The 26,908-nt window shown below is 45.7% G+C and overlaps 1 protein-coding gene across 3 annotated transcripts in view; it reads right to left on the bottom strand.

Annotated features, from left to right (window-relative positions):
• CD99L2 (CD99 molecule like 2) overlaps positions 1–26,908 on the bottom strand; it is a 67,134-nt gene that overhangs the window by 23,172 nt on the left and 17,054 nt on the right. For all 3 annotated transcript variants that reach the window (XM_083422360.1, XM_083422358.1, XM_083422359.1), the window contains exons 2-6: positions 6,343–6,402; positions 5,694–5,732; positions 4,020–4,112; positions 2,256–2,333; positions 713–805 (exon numbers count right to left, since the gene is read on the bottom strand). In XM_083422360.1, the coding sequence (XP_083278486.1) occupies positions 713–805; positions 2,256–2,333; positions 4,020–4,112; positions 5,694–5,732; positions 6,343–6,402 (363 nt within the window). The remainder of the gene's footprint in view (positions 1–712; positions 806–2,255; positions 2,334–4,019; positions 4,113–5,693; positions 5,733–6,342; positions 6,403–26,908) is intronic.

The following is a 26,908-nucleotide window of genomic DNA, read 5'->3' as shown; positions in this document are numbered from 1 at the left end:
AGCGGGACCTCTGTATCAACTCACCCAATCTACGTGCTAAGGTTTCTGGGCTTGAAATAAGTGGGGCCTCCTCCACCAGCTTCTCTGCGCCCAAATGCCATGGGTCCCCTCTCCCGCTTTAAGCTGGGCCCATCCACAACCACTGCACCTGGCTGCATCAGAGGGAAAGGTGACACACAGATGCTCACCCAAGTCAACTCGCTCATCTTACGTAGGTTGGCTAGGTTTAACTTGGGAACAGCACCTCACTTGGCCTCCTGGAGAATCATCTCCTGGTGACCAGGGAGGCAAACTGTACAAAATGTTTCTTTGTTTTTTAACATTGGGAAAGTGAAGGGAGAAGATATATGTTGCTAACATTGATACGTTCAGCAAGCGGCCTGGTCTGTTAGACTCTTTTTTTTGTGGCTGACGGGGTCTGCACTATGGGAACCTATGGGAAGTTAGGGGCCAACTCAAGACCTTCCTCCACAAGACTCCACTGGCATGTGGCTCCCGGGGCTGTAAAGGGTTCCCAATTCCTATTATAATGCCACTCATGAGCCATGTGGTCTTTTCCAAGCCACCCAGTTCCATGGTATCTGGGGTCAAAGTTTGATGCATATTAAGCACCATTGAGGTTGGGGTGCTCAACCATTGTGAGGAAAATGCTGGCCAAATCATCTAAAATTTAGAAGCAAAGCACAAAGCTAATACTGATCTATCAACTTACCTCCACCAGGATTTACATTAGGCGTTCCTCCACCTTGTCCAGGGTTGTGGTCATCCAAAGCATCAGCTAAGTCGAAATCCATTGGATCTTTGGCTGTGAAATAGCACATGGATTACCTATTGAATGCATCTGTTGCTCTATAAAGCAGTGGTTACCAATTAGGGAACCTCTGGGGAGGGCCACAGAACACACCCAGGGGGTCTGTGGCCCCATCCCTGGCCTCCCCCACAACTAAATTTTTGTCATTTTTGCATGGTAGTATCACAGATTTTATGGCCTGTTTTTTTAGTATACCAAAATTATCTGCTTATTAGGGCTACCCCACATTTTGTTCAAAAAACTGCTTTGCAGAGGTAAATAAGAGTTACCAAAATTTTCAAAAGTAGGGGAGTCCATGGTTTGGCTTTTGAAAAATAGGGGGTTCTCAGTAATTAGCTAATTGGGAACCACTGCTCTAAAGCATATAATAATCTAATACAAATTCAAACTGGTAAAGACAGTATGTTCTTTTTCCTGCAGCTTGATCCACTGTGCAGGGCAACCTCTGTGCAAAGTGGTAACAGGTCATAACTGAATTACTGAGTAGTTGAAATTGCAGGAAAATATGAAGAGGTCTTTGAATGAATGAATGAGTGAATGAATGAATAGGTCTATTTATACTTTTCCTCCCTCTAGGCTGGCTTTTGAAAACAAAACAAAGTAACAGAACCTTCCCAGTTTGAATTTGTATTAGATTATTATATGCTTTAGAGCTTTTAAGACATCCCCCAAAATAAAACCTACTTCCAGTTTTGCCTCTCACTGTAATATAAGGCTTCCCCCCAAAAATAAGACCTCCCCGTTAATAAGGCCTTCCCCGAACATAAGGCCTCCCCGGAATATAAGGCCCCCAAAGCTACCGTAGGGCGTCTGACTCCTATAGACCGTAGGGTGGGCACCGCCGCGCAGCTCACTGATTGGCCGCCACGCAGCCGGAGCTGTTCAGGCAGTGCGAATCAGAGAGCACGCGCCGCTGCCAGGACAAGCTGTCACCAGCTGCTTGCTCTGCCCTGACGGAGTCTGGCTGACTCACAATTAGACAATAAATGTATACCGTATTCGTCTTCATGGAAAAATAAGACATCCCCTGAAAATAAGACCAAGCACATCTTTAGGAGCAAAAATTACTACAAGACACTGTCTTATTTTCGGGAAAACAGGGTATATTGCAAGACACACCCTGCACTTAACAGCGTTGTCTGAACCATCATCCTCCCACTTGAGGCCAAAGCTACCGCTACCGACCAAAGCATGGGAGCAGGAGAAACATTGGGACAACCTTGTCCCTGGATGCACTCTATCATGTTGGCCAAGGCTTATGCAAAGCTGGTGGGCACATCCACAGTTGCCCTGTTTGTGGAATGGTATGCCAGAATAGGCCCTGGAGCATTCACTTCCTAGGGAAAATAACACTATCCAGGAAGAAAAAGTGTAATAAGTCCCTTGACACATTCCTGGCATGAGCCATGGGTGTCTTGTGCGCTCTGTAGAGGTTCTCACTTACCTGGGACCTTCTTGGGTGGAGCCTTGGTAGTTTTGGGCTGCTTGGTGGTGGTATGCATCACGTTCCAGTGGATATCATCTGAAGACAGAGGAACACAAGGGAAGGTGACTCAGAAAGTAGTGGTGATTGGGTAAAGAATGAAAAGATTGGCAGGAGCAATTTAAGCCACAGAGGGAGCCTCTTTCAGGTGGGCTGCTCTCTTCTCACTGCCCACCCACTCTAAGTACGGCCAGGGGACTGTATAAACAAAACACTATTGGGGGCGGGGTTAAGATTTTAAGAGGCGAATTTTCTCTTGAACTATATATAGCCATTGTATGGAAATTGACAACAGGACAGCAGAAATGGATTCTACACACCCTAATGGTGGCCAAGAGACTGATAACTGATGAACTGGAGGAATAGAGATACGATTCCCCTTAATCAATGGCTCGACAAGATAACAGTGGCAACCTATGAATGGGCAGCTTATAGCTGCAGACTATCTTTGGATAAATACCATGATATCTTGAATGAGTTTTCACAGAATATATTAGGTTACTAACAATTATATGTGTATCAGGATATTAAGAATAAACACATCTGTATATTAATGTATGGCAATTTTGCAGTATTATTTTTTTTCATTCTCACTCACTCCCCCCCTTTCTTTCCTCACTCTACTTTTTCATAAATGAAATTCTCTTAATAAAATATTATTGTTATTAATAAAGTACAGCCGGGGGGGGGGGCAGAGCCAATAGGGGACACAACAACTAGGGTGGAGTTAGGAGATACAACCCAACTCCCCACCCCATCCCCACAAGTGATATTGGACAAAACACCCACATACAACTCTTTCCATGAGCAAAAAACAACAGCACTAGGAGCCTGTTGTGTCCATATGTGCTGGGTCATAGTACAGATCAGTGGTGAGGAACATTTTCTGGCTGCAGGGCCAGATCCTTATCTCCTGGATCCCTAGCAGAAGAAATCTGGCAGGTGGGCAAGGCCACTTACTACCTATCAGTCAACTGACGTCACTGGATGTCAGGTGATGCTGCACTCCTGAGTTGTTGGAACTTCAAAGAGTAGCATGGGTCGGCTTGAAAGCTCTTCTGCAAAACAGCCTTGTGCAGAGAACAAGAGACTCAAAAGACCAGCATGGGGCTGTTTGCAAAAAGGGCATTGAAACAGCTCTGTGCTGCTGTTGGGGGAAGGGGGGCCCCCTCTTTTTTAGCAGCTATTTCGGTGGAAACCGCTTTGCACTCCTGGAACAAAGTGTGGGGCCAGCAAAGGAACAATCACTTCAACCTTTGAAGTCGTGACACATACGACATCAGGTGTGGGACATGCGGGTGTAGTGGGGGGGGAGGGAAACAGCCTTATGTGAGGAATGGGGACCCCCTAGAAGGGCAGAGAGGTTCCCCACCCCTGGTACAAATAACCCCCCCCCCCACAAGAAGTAAAAGAAAAGGTGAGACGGGAGAAGGGAGAAGCAAAAGCAGAGATGGAAACCAAAATGGCGCAACAGGAAGAACTTGGAGCTCTCGATCCTGTGAAGGTTGACAGTGGGTGGCTCAGGTGTTTAGGAAACTTAGCTTTAAAACAGGGATGGGGAAACTGTGGGCCTCCCCTGCCCCATGTGCTGCTGGACTACAGCTCCCACCATCCTTTGCCATTCGCCATGCTGGCTAAAGCTGGTGGAAGTTGGAGCCCAACAATTATCTGGAGGTTCCCGCTCTTCTGCTATAATAAAGTCTAGCAGGGAAAGGAAGGACTCACCTGGTTTCCTTGGGTAAGGACCAGTGGTCACCTTGGTTGATTTAGTTGTCATCTCTGGTGGGGTGTCGAAGTAGTCAGCCAAGTCCAAGTCACCTATTTAGCAGATAAATGCAGAAGCACACACAGAGAGACAAATAAATCACAGGTGGTTGGGTTTTTCTGCACCGTGTGTTTCTTCTCTTCTTCTCCACGGAGTTCCTGGCTTGTCCCATTTTACCCTCACAACAACCCTTTAAAGCAGGCCAGGATGGCATAATGAAAGAGGGACTCCCTAAGACAGCACTGAGAGATTCCGGCAGAGACAGCATTCCACTAAAATACAGACACTCCTGCGAGTGGTGTGCATGGTACAGTGTTTTCGTTACTGGTGTGGCTGTAAAGGTTGGAGTCAGCTGCAGGTCAGCAAGACAGACGCAGGGCTCCGTTGTCAGCGAAGTTAACTCTTTATTCAAGGAAATGGTATACTGCTCAGCAACTCTTCCCAGTAGGTATTGCTACTATGGAGCAGTTGCCAGGACTGAAGGTCCCTGCCTTCCCACCTTTCTCCCGGGTGTTTCCCAAGCAGTCTCAAACTGTGCTTGCACATCTCTGACCTCTGCCCTGCCCTAATTATTCTGTCCATTCTTGGAGACTAAAGGGGAGGAAACTTGTTGCAGCAGGAGAGGGAGACTCCCTGGATTCTTCAGGTGCCCCTTGACCCCTCTCCTCTGTTTCAGCCTCCGAGTCTGAACTGTTCTCTGCCAACGGTTCCTCCTGCTCACTAAACCCTGTTGCCCCTTCGGCATCCAGGCCCTCCTCCCAATCTTCTCCCTCTGATTGTCCCACCACCAATCTGCAGGCTTTGAGCCTTCTTCCTCTGGGATTTCCCTTGGGGGTTCCCCAGCTGTTGCCTTCCACAACTCCTTGTTGCCCAGCTAGTCCCTGGCAGTGGCCCACCTAAGGAGTCAAGTTTGTTGAGCTCAGATCCATTAACTCAGATTCACTGTAACATTTCACACACATGAGATTGGGGGAGGCAGAGCTACATGCATGTGCTTCCTCCATTGCCACATCCCCCCACAGGTGAGAGAGGTGGAATGGGCAAGGACCAAGCCATGTGACAATTTTGGTGGTAGCAGGAGCCTTGGGACTTCTTTGCCCAGTTGGTTCTCTGCATTGCTTCTTCATCCTGCCCCAACAACCCAACCAGAGGCCCCTACCACTCCATTAGCCAGCATCAGCCACAAGAAGAAACAGAAAGCGTTTGCAGGGTTTGCAATCAATAGTTGCCATTCCTACCCAGAAACACTTAGTTGTCTCTAAATAAACAGCAATTTATCCTGGGTTTGGTCCCTTCTGGGTTTGCTCATGATCTGTTCGCACAAAGTACGTATGGAGTCTAGATGTTTTCAGCTATTTATCGTGCACTCATTTTGATTTGTTTGCAGGGAGGTTAGACAATGACTTGTCAAGCAAATGTGATTCCAATGCATTTCCCCATCACTTTCCTTACTGCAGAAAGTCCATTTCTTTTCTATGGAGCAAAGCAGGTTAGTTGTGCCAACAGCTTCAAATCATCTTTGATTGCAGAACTTGAATTTGCCGCTATGTGATTAAATCCCACCTGCAAACAGCAACTTGCCCCTGATTCACTCCACTCTTTTGCTATAAATAAGAGATAGCAAAACATCTCACCTGTTCCGCTGGAAGGCTTTTTGGGTGGCTTGGGAGTAGCTGTAGTTAAGACAAAAAGAAGGAAGGACATTTTAACTGGATGAAGAATTAAAAGTTCACTGAATCTCACAGCACAAGCACATGTGTACTCAAAAGCAAGTCCCATTGAGTTCAATACCCACTGAGTTTATTAAAGGTAAAGGTAAAGGTACCCCTGCCCGTACGGGCCAGTCTTGACAGACTCTAGGGTTGTGCGCCCATCTCACTCAAGAGGCCGGGGGCCAGCGCTGTCCGAAGACACTTCCGGTCACGTAGCCAGCATGACATTGCTGCTCTGGCGAGCCAGAGCTGCACACGGAAATGCCGTTTACCTTCCCGCTAGTAAGCGGTTCCTATTTATCTACTTGCACCCGAGAGTGCTTTCGAACTGCTAGGTTGGCAGGTGCTGGGACCGAACAGCGGGAGCGCACCCCGCCACGGGGATTCGAACCGCCAACCTTTCGATCGGCAAGTCCTAGGCGCTGAGGCTTTTACCCACAGCGCCACCCGCGTCCCACTGAGTTTATTAGTAAGCTGTAAATAACTGTAGGAGGTGCCTGCATCTGTTGCAGGGGTCAAGGGGTGGGGTTGCTCTCCCCACCCAATTCTCTCCAGCACAAGGGTGACTTACGCCGTTTCGTTGGAATGCCATCATCCAGCGCATCCTCTAAATTGAAATCATCGGCATATCCTGGAGACAAAGAAATAGCACAGGTAAGTTATTTGCTGCATTTATACCCCACCTTTTCTCTAAGGAGCTCAAGGAGCTATACTAGTTCTCCCATCCGAACTGCATCCTCACAACAACCCTGTGAGGTAGGCAGGCAGGCAGGCAGAGAGCAACTGTTCAGTGAAGTTTTAATGTTTGATGTCATGTTGTGTTTTAATTTGTTGGAAGCTGCCCAGAGCGGCTGGAGGAACCCAGTCAGATGGCGGCATATAAACACATCCATACATGCACACATGACCAGTAAGCTTCGTGGCTGAGTAGGTCCTACTCTGACACTCTAACCTAGTGGTCCTCAGAAAATTTTATCTGGACCACACTTTCAGAATAAAAATTTGCTCATTTTTTTTTGGGGGGGGGGGGAATAAATCCATTGGAAAACAAAAAGAAACCACTCCTAGCAGTGCTTGATTTATAATATACAATGCAACTACTTTAGAATGTGATTGTGGGGCATCCAGAATGTATAAAACAATGCAGTTATATAAGAACGTGAATCATTCCCAAAATATAATTATGAACGAGCCTCTTACATATGTACCTTAAGTAGGTATACAGACTCAATGAGAGGTGTGAGCTTTCTTTTGCTGGGTAATCTCATTTATATAAGTTCTATTTTGAGACAGAACAAGCTTTCATCTTCTCATCAGCACAAAGAAGCCTTACTCTTTTCTGGTCTTTCATATTTGTCAAGAGTTGAATCACTGTTCACCGCAATATGTAGAACTGTAGAAGAATAGCCAATGCTCTTGAACTGAGGCGTGAATACCATTTCTGACTGTATAGACATTCAACACAGAAATGTTTAAATGTTTATTTGATTGCCCTTGAATCTTCCCACTAGGCTTGCCACACCCTTGGAAAACCACTGCTCTAACCACTACATGACCAGTCTCTAATTCCCAATACAGGGAGGTCATCAATTGAAAACAGAAGGTGGCAAGGCAGCATTTAGCCAGATTGCTTCAGCTTGTGACACGTTTTCAAATCTGTCCCTTCCCATTGGGTTCAGCCACTTTCCCAGAATCTCATCACTGTGAAAGGGCAAGTCAGAGTTTAGGTTCTCTGTTTGTCTCTCTTTGTCTATAAATGCATGGGCTTCACTCATGTTTGTCAAGGCAGAGCCTACGGATTCTTCCATCTCTCAATATGCCACTCATCTGTGGATGTTCTCCTGGTTATTATACGTTTGGAGGGAAAACACTGTAAAAATATTGGCACATCATCTGACAAAACAGAGGGGGGCGGGGAGAGAGAATGAGAAACAACACCTAGCCGATACTGCATCTTTTAGCAAAACGCATTCCAAGATGAAAGATAATAATTCTATATTTGCACTGAAAGGGGTGGGGAAGGGAGGGGAAAATTGAGATAAGGATATTATGGCAGATCTCTGAGTGATTTACGGTAAATAAGGATTTCTGACTCTGGACTGTTTAACAATAGACACACAGACACCCCTATTTCCCCAAACTAGGCTGCTGAAATGAAGAAAGCGGTTGTGGGGAGAGACCAAGGACCCCTCAAGACGGGTGCTTTATTACAGGTGTATTCTGCAATGTATTCTTGATACCACAATCGTATGCTGGAGGTGAATTTACTCTGCTTCATTCGTTGTTCTGTGATGCTTCCCCAATAAAACCAGCATTATTGCTATCTGGAGGGCCTAGAGCACAACAGAAGCAGGACAAATACTATGTCTCTCAGCCCAAGGACCAAATTCCTTTGTGAAGAAGCTTCCTGGGACCAGCAGTGGGTGTGGCCAGAGGCCAAAAGTGCCTCTTTTGTAAAGCAAGCCACATCTCTCCCAAGTCAAAGGCATGTCTGCAGCCTCCATCTGAGCAATGAAGAAACAATATCAGAGTTCAAGGACACAATTCAGTCAGGGAAAAGGACTTGGTGAGGCTGTGGACCAGAGCAAATGAGGGTTGGGGTCTGCGGAGGAAGCGTGGCCTGAGGAGAGTCCCAGGTCTGAGTTCTCACTCTACTGATGGTTGCAACCTTTAATCCTTCATCTTGGGAGCCTTTTATTATTGTTACTTTTACTCCCCCATTACCGACTGCTGGCTTATCCGCTCTTGATGCGTTTTTGCCTTCATACATTCTGGATTTTACGTCTCTCGGCACATGCGAAGTTAACGCAAAAACGAGAACATTCAAATGGCTTCCCTTGGATTCCAGCTGCTAAATGGATTTAGCTGCTGCCACCTGAGCTCTGACATCTTCCATGAATAAATTTAAGGCTCGAGTGACAAGGCCAGCAACAATGGGGGAAGGCACCGGGGCTGGCAGGAAGCAAATGTCGGCATTTCAACCGGGGGGAGGGGAGAGAGCAGGGACAAAGGGGAGGGGTGCAAAAATGTCCGACTCTTATGTGGTTGGGATTTAGCCTACTAGGTCCAGTCACCAACAGTAAGGCTCACATTCCTTGCTCTGCCCACCTTTGCTTTGGTCCCACCCACTGATGTGGCATTCGGTCTCCTGGAATGGTACCCCTCCCCCAAGGAATGTAGCTCCTGGGCTGAGAAAGCTCCCCCACCCCTGGAGAACAGGATTGCAGCCATAAGGCGCAATCCCTACCACCACAACCACCAATTCTATCCTCGTGGTCACTCTGTCTGGTAGACTGGGCTACAACGTAGTTACTGGCCAACAACACTGGCTATTCATGGCTGAGTGGGGAATCTGACACTACTTATCTATTAATTAAATTTGTATACTGCCCTTGCATTGCAGGGGGTTAGACTGGATGACCCTCGGGACCCCTCCCAACTCTATTTATTTCAGGGCAGTTCACAGCATAATAAAAACAAAGCCGAAAATGAAACCTAAGTATCTCAAGTCCCAGTTTTCTACTCCACCCAGTCTGGCTTTACCTTTCCTTAAGAGACGTTCTGTGTAAGGTATGGGGGGTGGGAATCCCCTCCCACATTGCAAAAAAGAGCCCTATGCTACTGAGGGAATACGTTTGGGGGAAAGGCTGTAGCTCAGCAGCAGAGCATCTGCCTTGCATGCAGAAAGTCCCAGGTTCAACCCTGCCAGCCAGAGTACGCAGTACTGAGCTAGATGGTCTCACTTGCTATAAGGGAGATTCCTGTGTTCCTGCCTGCCTTTGGACTTGCAACCAAGTCCAGTGAGTGGCAGTGCCTGTTGGCTTCCTCCTCCTCAATCTCAACAGTGACACTGGGGAACTCTGAGGAGGACAAGCCATGCTGGCTTTCTGAGAAAACAGGACACAAGAGTTATAAAAAAATGCTAATGTGCAGCAGAAGCAGCCAGTGGGGCAGGGTGAAGCTGATCTCCCAACAGCAGCATCGCTGCAGCTTACCTGAATCCACCAATGTGCCCCCCATGGTCCCACCCTCGCCACCGCCCTGCCCCACCCCACCCTTGTCTGAGTAAGTTGCATCAATGCTGGCGGCAAGAGGACAGATGTGACGCTTTGCCATACCAAAGCAGCTGCTATGGTTTAGGAGCCAGCTACAAAAACAGAGCAACTTTGGCCTGGTGAAGATGCAAAATGAACGTCTGTACACAGACACACCACCACAATGCTTCTTCTAATCCTAGGATCAATAGAAACAATTTAAACCTTGCTGAAGGGAAAGGCCCAGGGGCAACCCAAAGTTTACATTTGTATGCAAGAAAAGGTTTTCTCTCCTCACCTGCCCCTTTTTCTTTTCCCTTTCCTGTCTCTCCCTGATTAAATAAATGCTAAGAACACCAATTCATTACACTCCAAGGCGATGCAATTAACAGGTTTGTTTTTAACACAGAAGAATGCAACTGTTGCAAGGAGCTGTTTGGGAAAGGCGGCTGGAGGGCTGTTGTCCAAGGGCTGCATACAGAAACCAACATCAAATCCATCTCACAGTTTGGAAGCATTTACTAAAGGGCCATCTTTCTGTTTATTTGAGGGATTTGTATTTTGCCCTCCACCCTTTTTTACCTGAAAAGAAATCCATAAACACTTAAGATACAATAGAGCCCGAGGGCCACATTCCCACCTGAGCAACTTCCCAAGGGCCACATGTCAATGGGTCCAGAGATAAAAGTTGCTGGAACATCAAATGTAATTATTATCTCTCTACAGCAGCTTCTGCTCACTCAGCCCTCTCCATCCTCCATCCGCACATACCTGGGGTATCTCAGTCAGTACAGCATGGGACTCTGAACCCCAGGGTCATGGGTTCGAACCTCATGTTTGGCATGCATATATATATATATATATATATATATATATATATATTCCTGAATTGCAGAGGGTTGTACTAGATGACCCTCGTGGTCCCTTCCAATTCTAAGATTCTGATTCTAAACCAAAGGCCTTACTAGAATTAAAAGACATACTCCAGCCAGGCAAAACCACTAGGGTGTATAAATTCTGGAGCACTCCAAATTGTTTGCTTATGTTCGCCATGCACAGAAAATAGCAGATCTAGATGAAAAGCAACACATGGAGAGCTTATGCACTTATGATTGAAATGTGTCCCTAATTATTGCTGCTGTGTAAGACTGTATAAGCTTAGAACATTGTATAATGTCAGAAGGGGGTGTCGATGGAAGGACTCACCGTCGTGGGAGGAAAGACCATTACGAAGGGAGGTGTGTAGGAAGCTGCCTTTATTCTAGGTCAGGCTCTGTGTCCTACCCAACCCAGTGTTGTGTACTCTGACTGGCAGCAGGCCCTCCAGGGGCAGAGATCTCCTGCTAAGGATCCTTTTAACTGGAGATGCATGGAACATGAGATCTTCTGCATCAAATGATGTGCTCTAGCACTGAAAGACTGAGCTATGCTTTCCAGGCACAGTCTGCCACACACCCCTCCTTGTGTTGCCACCACTACGCACCAGGCAGAAGAGAAGCCATTTTTTTGGGACAGCGGAAGAGCACTAAGCAGAGATTTCCTGGAAGTTGGCTGTAATTAATAATGCATTGCCCGCTAATTGAAGCCAATGTCTCTGCCTTGCCCATGGAGGTTAACGGAGACACGCGAAGCCTTTATGGATCAATAATAGGCTGTCAATATGGCATTCACTGCTACTAGTGCATTGTTGTGCAAAGCAGAAATGGCACAGCTCTTGGGTTTAACCACTGTCAGGATTTTTATTTACTTTTGAAGGGGTGTGTGTGTGGAAATTGGCCTTTTCACAGCTGAAAACACTGGCGGTCAGAAAACACAGGATAGAAACTTTATTCCTGCTTGTCCTGGGTCCATAAGATACCTTCATTTTCTTTATGGTGCATAGAGTAGTACTGAAGTGAAAGACTTTTCTTCCACTGTCCAGTAAGCATTTGGCGACTTTGCTGTTCTACTCATGGTTGAGGCAAACCTGGAAAAATCCACTTGACTAGTCGTCTGTGGTGAGTGAGAACTACCTTAGGCAATCAAGCAGGAAAGAGATACCAAAATGTAGCTCTTCTCAGATGATAAATTATTATAACAGGCTTTTTATGTGTTAAGCATTAATAGGCTAGTAACTTTTGGTTGAGGGACGCGGGTGGCGCTGTGGTCTAAACCACTAAGCCTCTTGGGCTTGCCGATCAGAATCCCTGTGACGGAGATGGGCTCCCGTTGCTCGGTCCCTGCTCCTGCCAACCTAGCAGTTCAAAAGCATGCCCAAAAGTGAAAGTAGATAAATAGGTACCACTCCGGTGGGAAGGTAAAAGGCGTTTCCGTGCTCTGGTTTCGCCAGAAGCGGCTTAGTCATGCTGGCCACATGACCCAGAAAAAACTGTCTGCGGACAAATGCCGGCTCCCTTGGCCTGTAAAGCGAGATGAGTGCCGCAACCCCAGAGTCATCCATGACTGGACTTAACTGCCCAGGGGTCCTTTACCTTTTTAAAACTTTTGATTGAGGTGCTCAGGATGCTTAGGTATCCAGAATGACAAAATGGACCAGTGAACAAGAATGGGGTATCAGCAGGTATGGTTAATCCAAAGGCTTGTAGGTCTACACAAAACTCTTAAGCGACAACATCCTCACCAAAAAAAAAACCCTAATGAGGATTGAGCATACTCAACAGCCATGGAAGACTGAATTATGGGAGTGAGTAATGGAAAATCAGGTTGGTATATATTTACCCTCCAGGCAAGCAAGAGGAATGCTCAGAATTCCAAAGACAGCCCAGTCAGGCAAAAATATTTGGGAAGGTGTACAAAGCAGGGCAGGTGAGAGACATGGCCTGGAAGAGGGGGCATGGCTGGGAAGAGTCCTGAGGATCAGTCAAGAGAGGCTTGGAGAGCTGCATCATGCCACCAGCCTTGACCCTGGCCTGATTACTGTGTTTCTTCTTCTTCTTTGCATTATTCCAATCCTTGCTGCAAAGTCCAAATTCCATAGAAGTAGAACATACATTAAGACTTAAAATAGATTTCTATTTTCCATCCTATATCAGCAACATTCATGCATACCCAAACACACACACATATGAGTAGCAAGCTTTTTTGAAAAAAGGTCTCCTTTCACATCCTGTGCCAAGAAAATGCCCTCAGCCGCTGGAAGCCTGAGCAGCTGGACGCATACAGTTCTGTGGAGGAACTTCTCTTATTTGTCTAGCTAATGGCCCGTAACTTCTGTGTCCCTCCTTCTTTTCTTCTCTCTGCCTTGGCAGTGGGTTGTTGTCTCTCTCCCCCCCCCCCCCAGGGTTTGGCTGACAAGACAGACAAACCATCATTTGCGGAGGCAGTAACAACCTGTTCTGTCAGCCGTCTACACCCTGCAAAACAGAAGCAGGCTCCTTTCAAGTGCCGTGCCCTTGTTGGCAAGAATATGTTTGCCAAGAGCCTTGAGAATCTGATCAGGAGAGCTTTCAACTAGATCTTGAGGGGGAGGGAGAAAACAACATGAACAACAAAAGATCACCTGGCACAGGGGATAACAGCTTCATTGATGCACAGGAAACTGAGGTGGTGGTCCTGCTAAAGGGCAAAAAACTACAGGAAGGAAGCAGCTGCAGGGAACAGCTCATGGTTTCAGTTGCCTCTACACAATGCACAGAGTATGGGAAACAAGCAAGATGAACTGGAGCTTTTAATAAAGGATGGCAAATACGACCTGGTAAGTATTACTGAAACCTGGTGGGATGAGACTCAGGACTGGAATGTAGGAATTGAGGGGTATAACCAGTTCAAAAGGAATAGGAGAAGTAGCATTACAGTATATAAAAGATGTGTACACTTGTGAAAAAATCCATGACCTGGAGCATGAAAAGCAGATGAATGTAAATGGGTAAAAATTGTAGGAGAGAGAAACAACAGTGACCTTAATGTGGGTGTCTGCTATAGACCGCCAAGGCAAACTGAAGACTTGGATGATGCCTTACTAGAGCAGATTACCAAACATTCAAAAAGGAGAGAAATAGTAATCATGGGGGACTTCAACTTCCCTGTTATCTGTTGAAATTCAAACTCTGCCAAGAGTGTAAGAGTGTAAATTCCTCCGTTGCATCGCTGGCAATTTCATTTCCCAGAAGCTGGAAGAACCAACAAGTAATGCTATTCTAGGCTGCTAATGCTATTCTAGGCTGCATCAACAGAAGTATAGTGTAAGTATAGTATAAAGGGAGGTAATAGTACCACTCTATTCTGCGGGTGGCGCTGTGGCTTAAACCACAGAGCCTAGGACTTGCCAATCAGAAGGTCGGAGGTTCGAATCCCCGCAACGGGGTGAGCTCCCATTGCTCGGTCCCTGCTCCTGCCAACCTAGCAGTTCGAAAGCACGCCACAAAATGCAAGTAGATAAATAGGTACCGCTCTGGCGGGAAGGTAAACAGTGTTTCCATGCACTGCTCTGGTTCGCCAGAAGCGGCTTAGTCATGCTGGCCACATGACCCGTAAGCTGTACGCCGGCTCCCTTGGCCAATAAAGCAAGATGAGCGCTGCAAGCCCAGAGTCGTCCACGACTGGACCTAATGGTCAGGGGTCCCTTTACCTTTATTCTGTCTTAGTCAAACTACACTTAGAATACTGTGTCCAGTTCTGGGCACCACAATTTAAGAAGGATGTTGACAAACTGGAATGTGTGCAGAGGAAGGCAACCAAGGGTCCGGAAACTAAGACTTATGAGGAGCGCTTGAAGGAGCTGGGTATGTTTAGCCTGGAAAAAAGAGAAGATATGATTGCCATCTTCAAATATCTTAAGGGCTGTCACATGGAAGAGGGAGAATGCTTGTTTTCTCCTGCTCTGGAGGGTAGGACTCGAACCAGTGGCTTCAACTTACAAGAAAGGAGATTCCAACTAAACATTCGGAAAAACTTTCTGTTTGGCAGTGGAACAGACTCCCACGAGAGGTGGTGGGCTCTCCTTCCTTGGAGGTTTGTAAGCAGAGGTTGGGTGGCCATCTGTCATGGATGCTTTAGTTGAGATTCCTGCGTTGCAGGGGGTTGGACTAGAGGACCCTTGGGAATCTTGGGAATCCATGATTCCTTGTTGATAAAAGTTCTATAGAGTGGAGCCATTCACCACACAGTGAGAAACGTTAACCCTTTGCAGCTGGAGCCTGTGCTTTAAAATGCTCACTTGTTCTGGATCTGCTTGGGCTGTTGGATTTCCACAGAACATGATGGGAACATGAGCAGGAGCTTCCCCCATCACTTGCGATGGTGATGTCGTCATGTAATACAACCTGGGTCTTGTTTTCCCCCATTTTGAAGGCAGGGGCAACATTTGCAGGGACCTCACCTGTTCTCCAAGAATTCTCAAAGATTATAGGCAGTCTGTTATTACTGTTTGCTTGCCTTAGCAATTGCCCTCACAGTGCCAGCTCTGGGATAAAAGAGCATTAGGAGAATTCACTGAGGATAAGGCTATACTGGTTGCTACATTCTGCCTCTAGGCTGGAGGCTGTAATTGATTGATTGATTGATTGATTGATTGAGTGGTTGGTTATTTAATTTCTATACCGCTTAATATATTAAAATATCTCTAAGCAGTGTACAGAAAACTGAAGCTGCAACGCACAACTGAAATTATTACAAAAATACACTTACATATAGAAATGTTACATTAATACAAATATATATATTAATTCATTTTCCTTTGGACACACCCTCCCTCTTCTGAATGCCAGTTGCTGGAAACTGCAGGGGGGGAGGATGATCTTGTGCTCAACTTCCTGCTTGCAGATTTCCCACAGGCATTGGGTTGGTAACTGTGAGGACAGGATACTGCACTAGATGGGCCACTGGCCTGATCCAGAATACTCTTTTTATGCTTTTATGCTGGGTATGGACGTATGCTTCAAAAGCAAATGGGTGGGGGGAACACCATTTCCCCCCAAAATACTGACATATGGTGTCATTCAATACAAGGGGACTTTCCATGGAATTCCTGTGTCTTGGATCTCAAGGGAAACCCATCTCTCACCAAAGCATCTATCGCTGGCACCGGTGGCAGCCCTAGCAGCAGAGAATGGTTTTGCGACAGAGAGATCAGGATGAGTTAACAAACCATTGGGTGGTAGAGCCAGGAATTGTGCCACTGAGCTGTGACCCTGTCAGATGATCCCTTTGAGGGAAGCCTGCCAACATCTTTGGGCACGTTTGACAATGGCGAGATTGAATCAGTGTGAAGTCAATAGGCAAGATGTTTCTGAGAGGCACTTGGATTCACATCTGAGGAAAAACGTTTTTCCATGCAAAATCCACTCAAGCAACTGTTAACCCCGGCCATAATTCAAAAGCTTTATTGGGGAATTTGGATTCCGAAAGAGGTTTATAGGAATGTAGGAAGATGCCTTATATGTGCTGGATCTAGCCATTTAGCTCAGTACTCTCTACAGCAGCTCTCTAGAATTTCAGACAGGTGCCTCTACGGGGAGCTGGGTTCCAGCACCAGGCCCGTTGGCAGACCGACTCTCATTACAAAGATGTCTGCAAACGTGACATGAAAGCTGGCAACATCAACCCCGCCATGTGGGAATCCCTTGCAGAGACTGCAGTGCCTGGAGACAGACAGTCAGATCTTGCATCCACAGCAGTGACCAGAGAAGGAATGACTTCTGGGAGGAGCTCAGAGTGAAGGAACGCCATGGTGCATCTGCATCGGCACAACCAGAAGCCTTCATCTGCAACAAAACAGGTCTCTCCTGTATTGGTCTCTACAGCCACAGCGGGTGCTGTAACTCTTCATCGGATTGACTTCCCCTCCAAAGGCGTACTCCTCCACTGTCTCCTGAGACAGACAGATGCCAACAACAACGTCTCCTCCAGCCCTACCTAGAGATGTTGGAGACTGAGCCTGGGACCTTCTGCATGCAAAATGGGCTCTCTGTCTCTGTGCAACAGCCCTTTCCCAGTTCCAGTCATGCCAAGGGGTAGCAGGTGGGGGTGGCTTTGTTCTGTGTTTTTCAAACTGTAGCACCACAACACCTCCGAAACCTTGACCCTCTTCTCAAATGTATACATCACTGATATTGATGGAACTTACTTTTAAGTAACTGGGCTTAGGGTGGCAGGCTCAGCCAGCAATCCAAAACATACTTACTAAAGAGTAAGTCCCACTGAACTCATGAGTGACTTGCTTCTGTGTCAATGTGCTCAGGAATACACTGCTAAGAGTCTGAGGACCAAAAGCCATTGTTCATTTAGGTATGCAGCATACTGCCCAACACCTGGGGCTTATTGCCATCTCTTTCTCTTATTTATTCTCGGAACAATTTGGTGGATCTGATGCCTTGGATTGCTATCCGCAGCAATCTAAGAAGGTCTTTTTGTCTGGAATGGCACAGACAAATGAGAGTAAGCAAAGCAGAGCAGCTGCTAAACTAAAAGTGTATTTTACTCAGAGGTGGATTGCACACAGGAAGCAAGAGCATAAAACTGCCTTGCTAGATCAGACCAAAAGTCCCATTTAGTTATCTCCAGATGAAGTTAGCAGGATGCCCTTGGAAAGCTCACAAACAAGTCCAAGAGAGAGACAGAGGCTTCTCCTATTGTGTTTCCCCTCCACACACAAAATTGTCATTGCTAATTACTATTGATAAGATCCACCCTCCAGGCATTTCCCTAAAATTCTGTGACTCAATTAGACATACCTTGGAGCAACTGCAATACTGATAAGAAAACAGGGCTGAGGCATAAAGGTTTAATTCAGACATCACAACCAAACCATGGTTGAACAAGCCTAACTGTTGTTGGACATCATGCCCAAAGTGGTAAAACCATGGTGTGCGATCAGCCAAGGAACCAGAATCAAAAACAATGTTGGGTGCTAATAATGGTTTGACATGTTATCCTAATTGATAAACCACAGTTGCCATTATTGTTCCAATCCCAGAAGCTGCTTCACAATGGAGAAGAGAGCAGTCTTCTAAAGGTGAGTGCTGAGAGGGTGGGGGCCTAGGAGGAACAGGCACACAAGCATAGTTTGGGAGCTAAACAAGCATAGGTATAAACCATAGTTTGTTGCACACTTGCCATATCCCTTTGCAAGCACTATTCTCTCTTGCTCCTGGGTTATCTGCAAACCAGTTTGCCATTTAATCTGAACCTCGCAAACCATGGTTTGTCCAAGCTGTTGCTTGCTCAGCTTGTACAAAATAGCAAACTACGGTTTGCGGAGAATCTGGAAGACAAGGTTTTAGAACATGAAAGAAGGAGAAAGAAACATACAGACCCATGTGATATTGTTCAGGTAATATTGAACTATAGCTTGGCATTATGCCTGAATGATACTTGCTTAAATCTGTGTAATGAAAGCTGCTCATTCCATCTTTTACTGGATTGAAGGTCCACAAAAGTCACCCTTTGACAATTTAATAGCAGGCATAATACTACATAATGCTGCCGATATCTGGGACTGGGAAAGAGGTTAGTCCAAAGCAGCAAAGAAAGGGCAGGCTCCCTAGTGCAAAAAAAAAAAGGAAAAAAAAAGAGTAGCATATTAAACAGCCCACACTACAAACATAACTTGGCTCAACCGTCAGTCATGTTGTCTTCCCAGTGAATTCTGGGAATTGTAGTTCTGTGGGGAGGGGCTAGGGAAAAGAATTCTCAGCACCTCTACAAAACTACAATTCTGAGAATTCCTTAATTGACATTCCAAATGGAGTAAGAGCACAGCATAAATACGCCCTACAGTCTGGGATGAATTTGAACATTTTCAATGTAAGGATGGTGAACAGTACCATTTTCTGGGTTGTGTTTCTGGGTGGGCATACAGACTTCAATCTATTTTGTCCTTTTTTAAACTACAACCCTGAAATCTATCAACTGGAGCCAAAGGTCACACAATACAAATCAGAGAATTCTGAGCCCAGGAATTTGGTGTTGTTCTTTTAGTACCAGGACTTAACAAAGCTCAGTCTTTCCACACTGCAAACCACTCCTGATTAACCCAAAAGCTTTCTGAATTTCAGCAGTATGATTTGGGGTGGGGTGGGTCATTTCGGTCCTGTCCTTCCTAAACAATTGCAATTCAGAAATCCTTGCCTAGCTACTGCAAGGCAATCATCCCAAAATCCAGGGCTGGATTTAGGTTTGATGGGGCCCTTTATATGTCCAGCTGTCCTTTGCCAACAACAACAAAATTTGTGTTGAATATATGTTATATAGTAATTTATGTACCTAATAAGCATCTAAAGCCATTTGCACATAACAAAATACGTATTTTATCAAAGTAATTGTTTTTTATCTTATATTTTGGAAATGTACATCCAGTGTTTTTTTTTCTTTAATTTTTTTTGGGGGCCCCAAGAGAGTGGGGACCTAAGCTATAGCTTTAGCTTATACAGTGGTACCTCTGGTTACGTACTTAATTCGTTCTGGAGGTCCGTACTTAACCTGAAACTGTTCTTAACCTGAAGCTCCACTTTAGCTAATGGGGCCTCCTGCTTCCATTGCGCCACCGGAGCACGATTTCTGTTCTCATCCTGAAGCAAAGTTCTTAACCTGAGGTACTATTTCTGGGTTAGGGGAGTCTGTAACCTGAAGCGTCTGTAACCCGAGGTACCACTGTACATAAATCCAGCACTGCCAATATCTACCAGCTGATCCAGATCCATATGTGTTTTATCCACCTTGGTCCTTCCCACTTTAGTACAAAACATCTGGGGAACTGCAGCCAGTTGGGGAGGGGAGAGAGTGCAAACACTCCCTTCAGCCTTATGCCCAATCTCCACCCCCCACACCCAAATCGTAGCTGCAGCTTTGGCATTTCCCATGCATGATTTCCTTCCAAACAGTACCTTTGTCACTGTGTGTGGCTAATCCTGCTCTTGCCCTGATCTTTCCAGCAGCCAACCTTGGCTGCCCCAGCCCTTATCCTGCTGGAGTTCCAGCTGCTCAGCTTACTCACGTGAGCTCTTGACCCCACTACCTGCACTATGCTTCCCAGTGCTCTGCCTTGGCTCTCCCAATGGGGCTTGGTTGGAAAAGGTGAGGCACTTGAGAGTGCAGTGCCCACTTCCTGATTAAGCCCCTCCCTGCATCTCCAAGCTTTTTCTGTGTCTTACTCCTTGCACCACCTGAGGAGATAACAGCAGCACAGCAATGACTCAATCTGTGTTGTCCTTAGGATGCAATCCCTATCGAGCACAGCAAGGCCCACTGATTTCAACAGGACTTGCTACTGAGCACGTATGCATAGGACTGCACTGTTAGGAATGCCTTGCAACTGGATTTGCATTTCTGTAAACCACCTTGGTGCTTAATTCAATTGCATTTGCTTTGGGGTGGGAAAATCTTTTGGTGTTGTGGGCCAGATTCTTGCAGGCTAAATTTGGTGGGTTGGTGGGGTCTTGAAATATCAGGTGAGACTCTGGATTTGGACTTCCAGATTCCAGTTCAAGGCCACCACCTCACCAGAGAAAACTGAAGAGAAAGCTTATTTTAGTTTTTGTTTAGTATTTTATTTTATTTAAGTTTTGCCTGAGATATGCTGACTCTCAAATGCCTGAGTTTTGATGGACTGCAGTAAGCAGCTGCTGCATTTTGTTTAGTGGCCTCAGGTGACTGGGTGCTTTGAAGCCCCAAAACTGGGACTTCAAAGCATTGTATAGGGCTTGGGAAGAACTCACTTTATAGTTCCCAGTTGCAGCCACATAAAATCATAGAATTGTGGAGCTGGAGACCCTAAGCGTCATCTAGTCCAACTTCCTGCAATGCATGTCTACCTGCCCCACATATTACATCAGGTGCAGGGCAGGTGGCTGTGGTTTGGGAGGAAACAGTCTGGTGGACCAAGTTTGGTTAGTACGATGGAGCCTTTCCACCAGCGTAAGATTAGCTGGTCTAAACTTCTCTTTTAACTGTTTATTTGGCATTATACAGAACAATAACATGCAATAAACTCCCCCAGTAGGGGAGGAGAAATCACCCAACCAACTTTCTAGGCTGGCATCGGTAATGGGCCCAATCCTGGGGCCCCTTGAGGGAATATATGAGCTTTGGATCCAGCACATTCAAGCCTGCCTTTGCCCCACCTCACACACACCCAATGCTCCACACTCTTCCTGCTCCACAGGAAGGCTTATACCTAAGTAAACTGTTTGCCCATCTAGTCCCATGACTAGTACACTGACTGGAAGGCAACAGCCCCCAGGATTTCAAGCAGGGGGGCATTCCCAGTGCTACCCTGGAGATGCCACTGAGAAATGAACCTTTGCATCCTTTGAATGCAAAAGCAACTTCTGTGTGACTGAGCCATCATACTTCCCCCAACCGGAAGACTCTTGACACCTGCTTGAAAAGGAAAGTGGGTGTGTGGGTGTCGGGCAGATGCTAAGCTGTGTTCAGGGCAAGATGACATAATATTTTCTTGCCTGGAATAGAAGGACCAGACACTGGGTGAAAAGAGAGGCATCCCCATTAGAATGGGGAGATTCAAAAGGAACAAAAGGCATTAGACTGATTGGAAAGGCAGTTAAATAAGCGCAGGAAAGAAGAGACAGTAGGAAGAATCGGCACCATGCCCACTTAGGAATCTAGAATGCTGCCTTGTACCGAGCTGGTTCAATGGCCCATCTAGCTCAGTACTGTCTACTCTCACTGGCAGCAGCTCTCTAGGGTTTTGGGAAAGGGCCGTTCCCAGACTACCTGGAGATGCTGCTGGGGAACGAACCTGGGAACTTCTGCATGCAAAGCAGGTGCTCCACCACTGAACTACAGCTCCACCCCTTTGGGGGCCTAATGAGAGCTGCCATCACTCAAAACACAGCTGGCTGTGGACCTATGCCAGCCCAATTTTCCATGGGCACAGGAGAGGCTCCATGGCGGACTTTCCTCTTCTCTCTGGAAGAATGTCTGTATCTTGGGATTTGGATTGCTCTGGCCTGTATCTTTTCCCATTTTATCTTTTAATGAAAAATGTAAGCACCCACAGACAAAGGGTGGGGTTTTCCCCTTAATTTTTCGACCTTCCCCTGGCTTCCATGTCTCTAGTTTCTATATGCCATCATTTGCTGTCGTAATATGCCCTGATATTTCTTACTATTTTCTTCTTTTCTATTGTTGTTGTTGCTATTATTATTACTATTATTGTTGTTATTATCATTAATTATTAAATTATGGCAAATGTAAGGAACTATATGCTACCCTTTTGTTTGCAATGTTCCTTCTGTTATCGCTAACTATGGGAAAAGGGCAGGACTCTGAAGCCCAACCCCTGAAAAATTTCTTCTGCCAACTCCCTAGCTTCCAAGGCTGCAGCTGGCGAGAACATCTTCGCAATATTAAGGACTGGTTATGTGTGTTCAGGACAAAATGAACACAGGGATCTCTGAATTCAACAACTAATGCCACATCCCATTCTCTCTGTGTTCTCTGGTCAAACTGCAGTCTGGATTCACCGCATGGAAGATCTCCTGTTAAGGGCTGCTCATGAAAGCCACAACTTGCGTGCGCATCTGTGCATAAGGTGCAAGATTAGCTAATAACGAGCAGACCTCTATCAAAACAGTTTTCCTAGAAAGGAAGGTGTGACCCAATTGTAGCGGGTGGGATTTTCACCCACCCATCTCCTTCCACCACAGAGAAAACAGGTGGCCGTGACAGTGGAAAAGAGACGGAGTAGGAGAAATTCAGAAAACTTCAAAGGCAAGCTTCCATGTTTGTGAAAAGCAGCCTCTCTGTGCTTAAGCAGACAGGCTCCTCCAGCCAGCCAGACAGAGCAATCTGTCACAAAGGAAACTGTGGCAGACCCAGTCTCCCTCATTTGCAATAAAGAGAAAAAAGAAAGAAAAGGCTTTTTTTCCTGGTGTCTTGCCCTACTTTCAGCCTTGCAGACGCTGTCTTGAAGGTTTGCTGTCTGCCGAGACAGAAGACACAGCTGCTCAGCAGTTCACGTGAACAGAAGTGGCTTCTCTGTCTCTCGCGAAGCTGCAGGGATTGAAATTGGGCAGGGTACAGAGACAGCAGCCAAACCCGGGTTTCACATCCTCAAGGGAAGGGTGTAAGCAAAATGCAGGTGGCCACGGTCATTTTTGGATGCCACATGACAGCATGGTGGTTGCTTAACAGAGCATCAAAACTCAGGCAGATCATTTTCACGGCTGTGTGTGCACATTTATTCAGTTTTATGTAGGCTGGCTCTATAAGCACCAAAAGCAGCTTGCATCTCATAATAAACACATACACATGAATAATGGGAAAAGACCGCAACACGTTTTTAAAAGCTAGCAGGTCAGTTAAATTTTTTTTAAAAAACTGCAAAAAATTGGCATACATCTGAGGACAGATTGCTAAAATAACCATCTCAATTAAGAATATTTTACATTATGTGATCTGAAATGGTATTTATATAAGTTGTTATTGTTGATATTTTCTATTATTAAATGCCTTTGGAAAATAAATGAGCCTTCTAAGCCACTTATTGCATGAGGGCTTTCTGTGCCTTTATGGAGTAAGGAGTTCAATAATCTAAGGGGTCACCACAGAAAAGGCCCTGGGTCATCATGCCTGCAGACTGGATCAACCCCACTTACCAGCATGGACTCTCAAGGTAGATCTTAATGCCCAAGCAGTTTCATACATGCCTGCTAAATTAACTCAGTTCCAAACTAATTAAAGCTTTAAATATAATTAGCTTAGCACTGTGTCTGAACCCAAACGAACTGATTAGTCACAATTATAGTTGACTAAAACAAGCCAACTTCAAACCACGGTGTTAAGACTAACCACACTTTAGTGTTAATAAAAAATGGAAATGGAAATCCGCTAGCCCAAGGCTCATTCGTGTAACGTAGATTAGTGTTATATCCAAACAAGGCCTCGAAGACAAATGTTTTTTAAATAATTTTAAACAATTTTAAAATTTAATTTAGGGATGGAGGGTCTGTAGCCCTCAAGATATTATTAGGCGCCAACTCTCATAATCTTGGAATATTGGTCATGCTGGCTGCGGCTGATTTTATTTTTCTTTATTTATTTAATATCCTGCCTTTCTCCCAGTGCAGGACCTAAGACAGCTCACGGCATGAGTTAAAGCAAATACAGCTAAAAACACACCATTTATTCTTTTTTAAAAAAACACACACACACACACCAGTTAAACAAGTAATGCTATTAAAAACAGCACTGAAAACACTTAAAAGAGAATGTACAACACCCACCCCTAGATGGGAGTCCAACAACATCCATAAATTCTTCACCCTTGCAATAAACTAGACTAATAAACTGTTACAGCATCATTTGATGAAATCCACCAAGGACAGATTTTTATCAATGGAGCTGAGAGTTGAGAGACACTAATTTCCTATTTGAGGTAATTTTGGATTCAAAAAAGAAAAAAAAGACCCTTCCTTCAAACCATGAACTTTGCTTGCTAAATTGTCACGTTATATTGCTCTTCCTCCATCTTAATCTCAGGGTTGTGGGTCTGACAGCCCCGCATTGGGGAAAAGATTCCTACATTACAGGAGGCCAGATGAGATGGCCCTTGGGGTCCTTTCCAACTCTACAAATCTATGATTCTATGACAAAACATTTTCCTTCAAAATGCAGGTGATTAATCAACTAAAAATCCTTTAACTGATTGACAGCCGCAATCATTTCTTGTCTAATGCAGCCATACAAATGGAGTCTATCAGTGGTTGAGGATAATTATTCATTTCAACACGGTTGCAAGTTTCCCCCTATAAGCAAAAGTGCAAGTTCCAGATTTCTCCCTTCCAAATCACTCACCTCCTATCTGCAAAGGAACAGAACAGTGTTTCAGCTTTGAAGGCCTCATTCAGAACATAAGAACTACTACTTTGTGATAAATGTGAAGAGCTGGCAAATAAGCACATTCACTAGGACTGCGCAGAAGATAAATGTTTCATTTCTAGTGTGGGAAAAATAAAATATATGTGTCACTCCATTTGGAACCCTCTGGAGATATTAACAAACATGAAGGGCATGTGCTTACGAGACAAGTAATTACAGCCAAGCAGTGAGGCTCATGTGCCAAATCTGAACACTACAAAGATTAGCGCTGGCAGAGCTTGAGAAACCATGTTGGTATTCTTTGGTAGATAGCAGCACTGGCACCTGCAACAGGCAAGGTCAAGCACTTGCTAGGGGCCAAAGATGTTTTAAGGGGCTACTGAGATTAGTCCTAGACTTGACAATATTCCTGATCTTCACCCAGAAGATAGAGCAGATTATGGATCAGGAGACTGAACAACAGATGAACTTTTTGCTGAAGAGGATCTTTTCTCCCATGTGGCTTCCTTTGAGCAAATGTCAGTGGAACCTGCTATTTAGAAACGTGGGGTGGAGCAGAGAAAGATACCACGGAAATCTCAGGAGGTAAAAATCAACTGATGTGCGAGGGGACTCTCTTACACCGCACAATTCTGTTTGCAAGTATTTCGGTCCAAAGTGAGCAGCGATCTCTGTCTAAATTTGCACACTGCACAAATTGGTGGCACTGAGACGGACAACTTTTCAGTCCACTAACAGCAGTGCTTTGGGCTGCTGTTCAATGTCCAGATGGTGGTGATGTTTCCTCTTCAAACTGTTGGGAGGAACAACCCAGAAGATTCTTCAAATCAAGCTGCTGTAAAAAGCACCAGAGCAGACCCCCTTTACAGGTCAGAAATTAGCAGGCGAAAGCTTTTAACAGCCTGTAGATTATCAGTCACCTACTGATATCCGCACACGGGCGCTCAAAGATACAAGAGAATGGAAGAGCCCTGATGGATCAGACTAAGGGCACATCTAATCAAGCATTTTGTTCTCGCAGAGGCCAAACAAATGTTTACGGGGAAACCTGCAAGCAGGACATGACAGCAACAGCACTTTCTCTACCTGGGATCCCTAGTGCCTGGCATTCAGAAGCATGCTGCCTCCAGCAGTGGAGAGAGAACATAGCTGTTCTGGCTAATAGCCAGCGATAGCTTTTGCCCTTCATGCATTCTGTCTAATCTTCTTTTAAAGTCATCTTAGCTGGTGGCTACTACACAGTAGCAGTCAGTGGGGCAGCCCAGGTGGAGGGGTATTGCTCACCTGCCTCCCCATGCCAAGCATCACTACTGGTTCCCAAGACAGGTGAGGAGCAGGGAGCTCAGCATGGTACAGAGCCAATCCAATGCTCCTTTCCACTGTGGCCACCATTCAGCAATGTGAAGGCAGGGCAGCAATGCCTCCTGTCCTGCACCAGAACACTGGAAGTTCACACAACTATGTCTTGTGGAAGTGAGTTCCACAGTTTAACCACATCAGCCAGACCATTTTTTAACCTGGTCAGTTAGCAATCCTAAGTGGAGCTGATATCTTTGCAGCATCCCCAGATAGCAGTTGCTACTCTTGCTGCCTCAAAGGAATCTTTCTTCCAGGGACCTGCAAGTTCCAGGTGTGTAAGTGATGTGCCCATCCCCAGAAAGAAGCATGATTCCCTGGCAACCCTCCACCTGATGGTCTCCTGAGCACAATCTTTAATATCATTATTTGTTGCATTTATATCCCACCTTTCTCTCAAGGTAGTGTATATGGTTCTGTCCTTCCTTTACAACCCTGTGTGGTAGGCTTGGCTTAGGAGCAGTGACTGGCCCAAAATAACTCACCCCACCCATGCACCCAGCTCATAGCAAGAAGATCAAACTCCTGGTATCCAGGTTTGGAATTTTCTATTATAAAAGCCCATTGTGAATTTAGGATCCAGCACCTGTCATCTCTAAAGGCTTGCTCTACACCTACAGTAGAATGTAATGGCAGTGCAATGGACTCACTGAATTTTACAGCTGGCAGAGACCCCAAAGGTAATCTACTGCAAACCGCTGCAACACAGGACTCTGTTGCCCAACGTGGTGCTCGAACCCACGACCCTGAGGTTGAGAGTCTCATGGTTTACCAAGTGAGCTATCCTGCAGTGGTAGACCTAATTTTATACTTTCAGAATGTTGGTGGAGGATCACATTTTAGAATGTTTCTCAGCAGTTTCAAGAGGTAACAACTCTCATCGTGTGTGTGTGTGTGTGTGTGTGTGTGTGTGTGCATGCTGGCGTGTGCACCCTGCAGTCAGAAAACTAATACAGTGGTACCTCTGGA

Source organism: Podarcis tiliguerta (assembly GCF_965153285.1).
Source record: "Podarcis tiliguerta genome assembly, chromosome: Z".
Classification (NCBI taxonomy): Eukaryota; Metazoa; Chordata; class Lepidosauria; order Squamata; family Lacertidae; genus Podarcis; species Podarcis tiliguerta.
The sequence above is the reverse complement of the archived record's forward strand: the minus strand, read 5'-3'. Positions and strand labels throughout refer to the sequence as shown.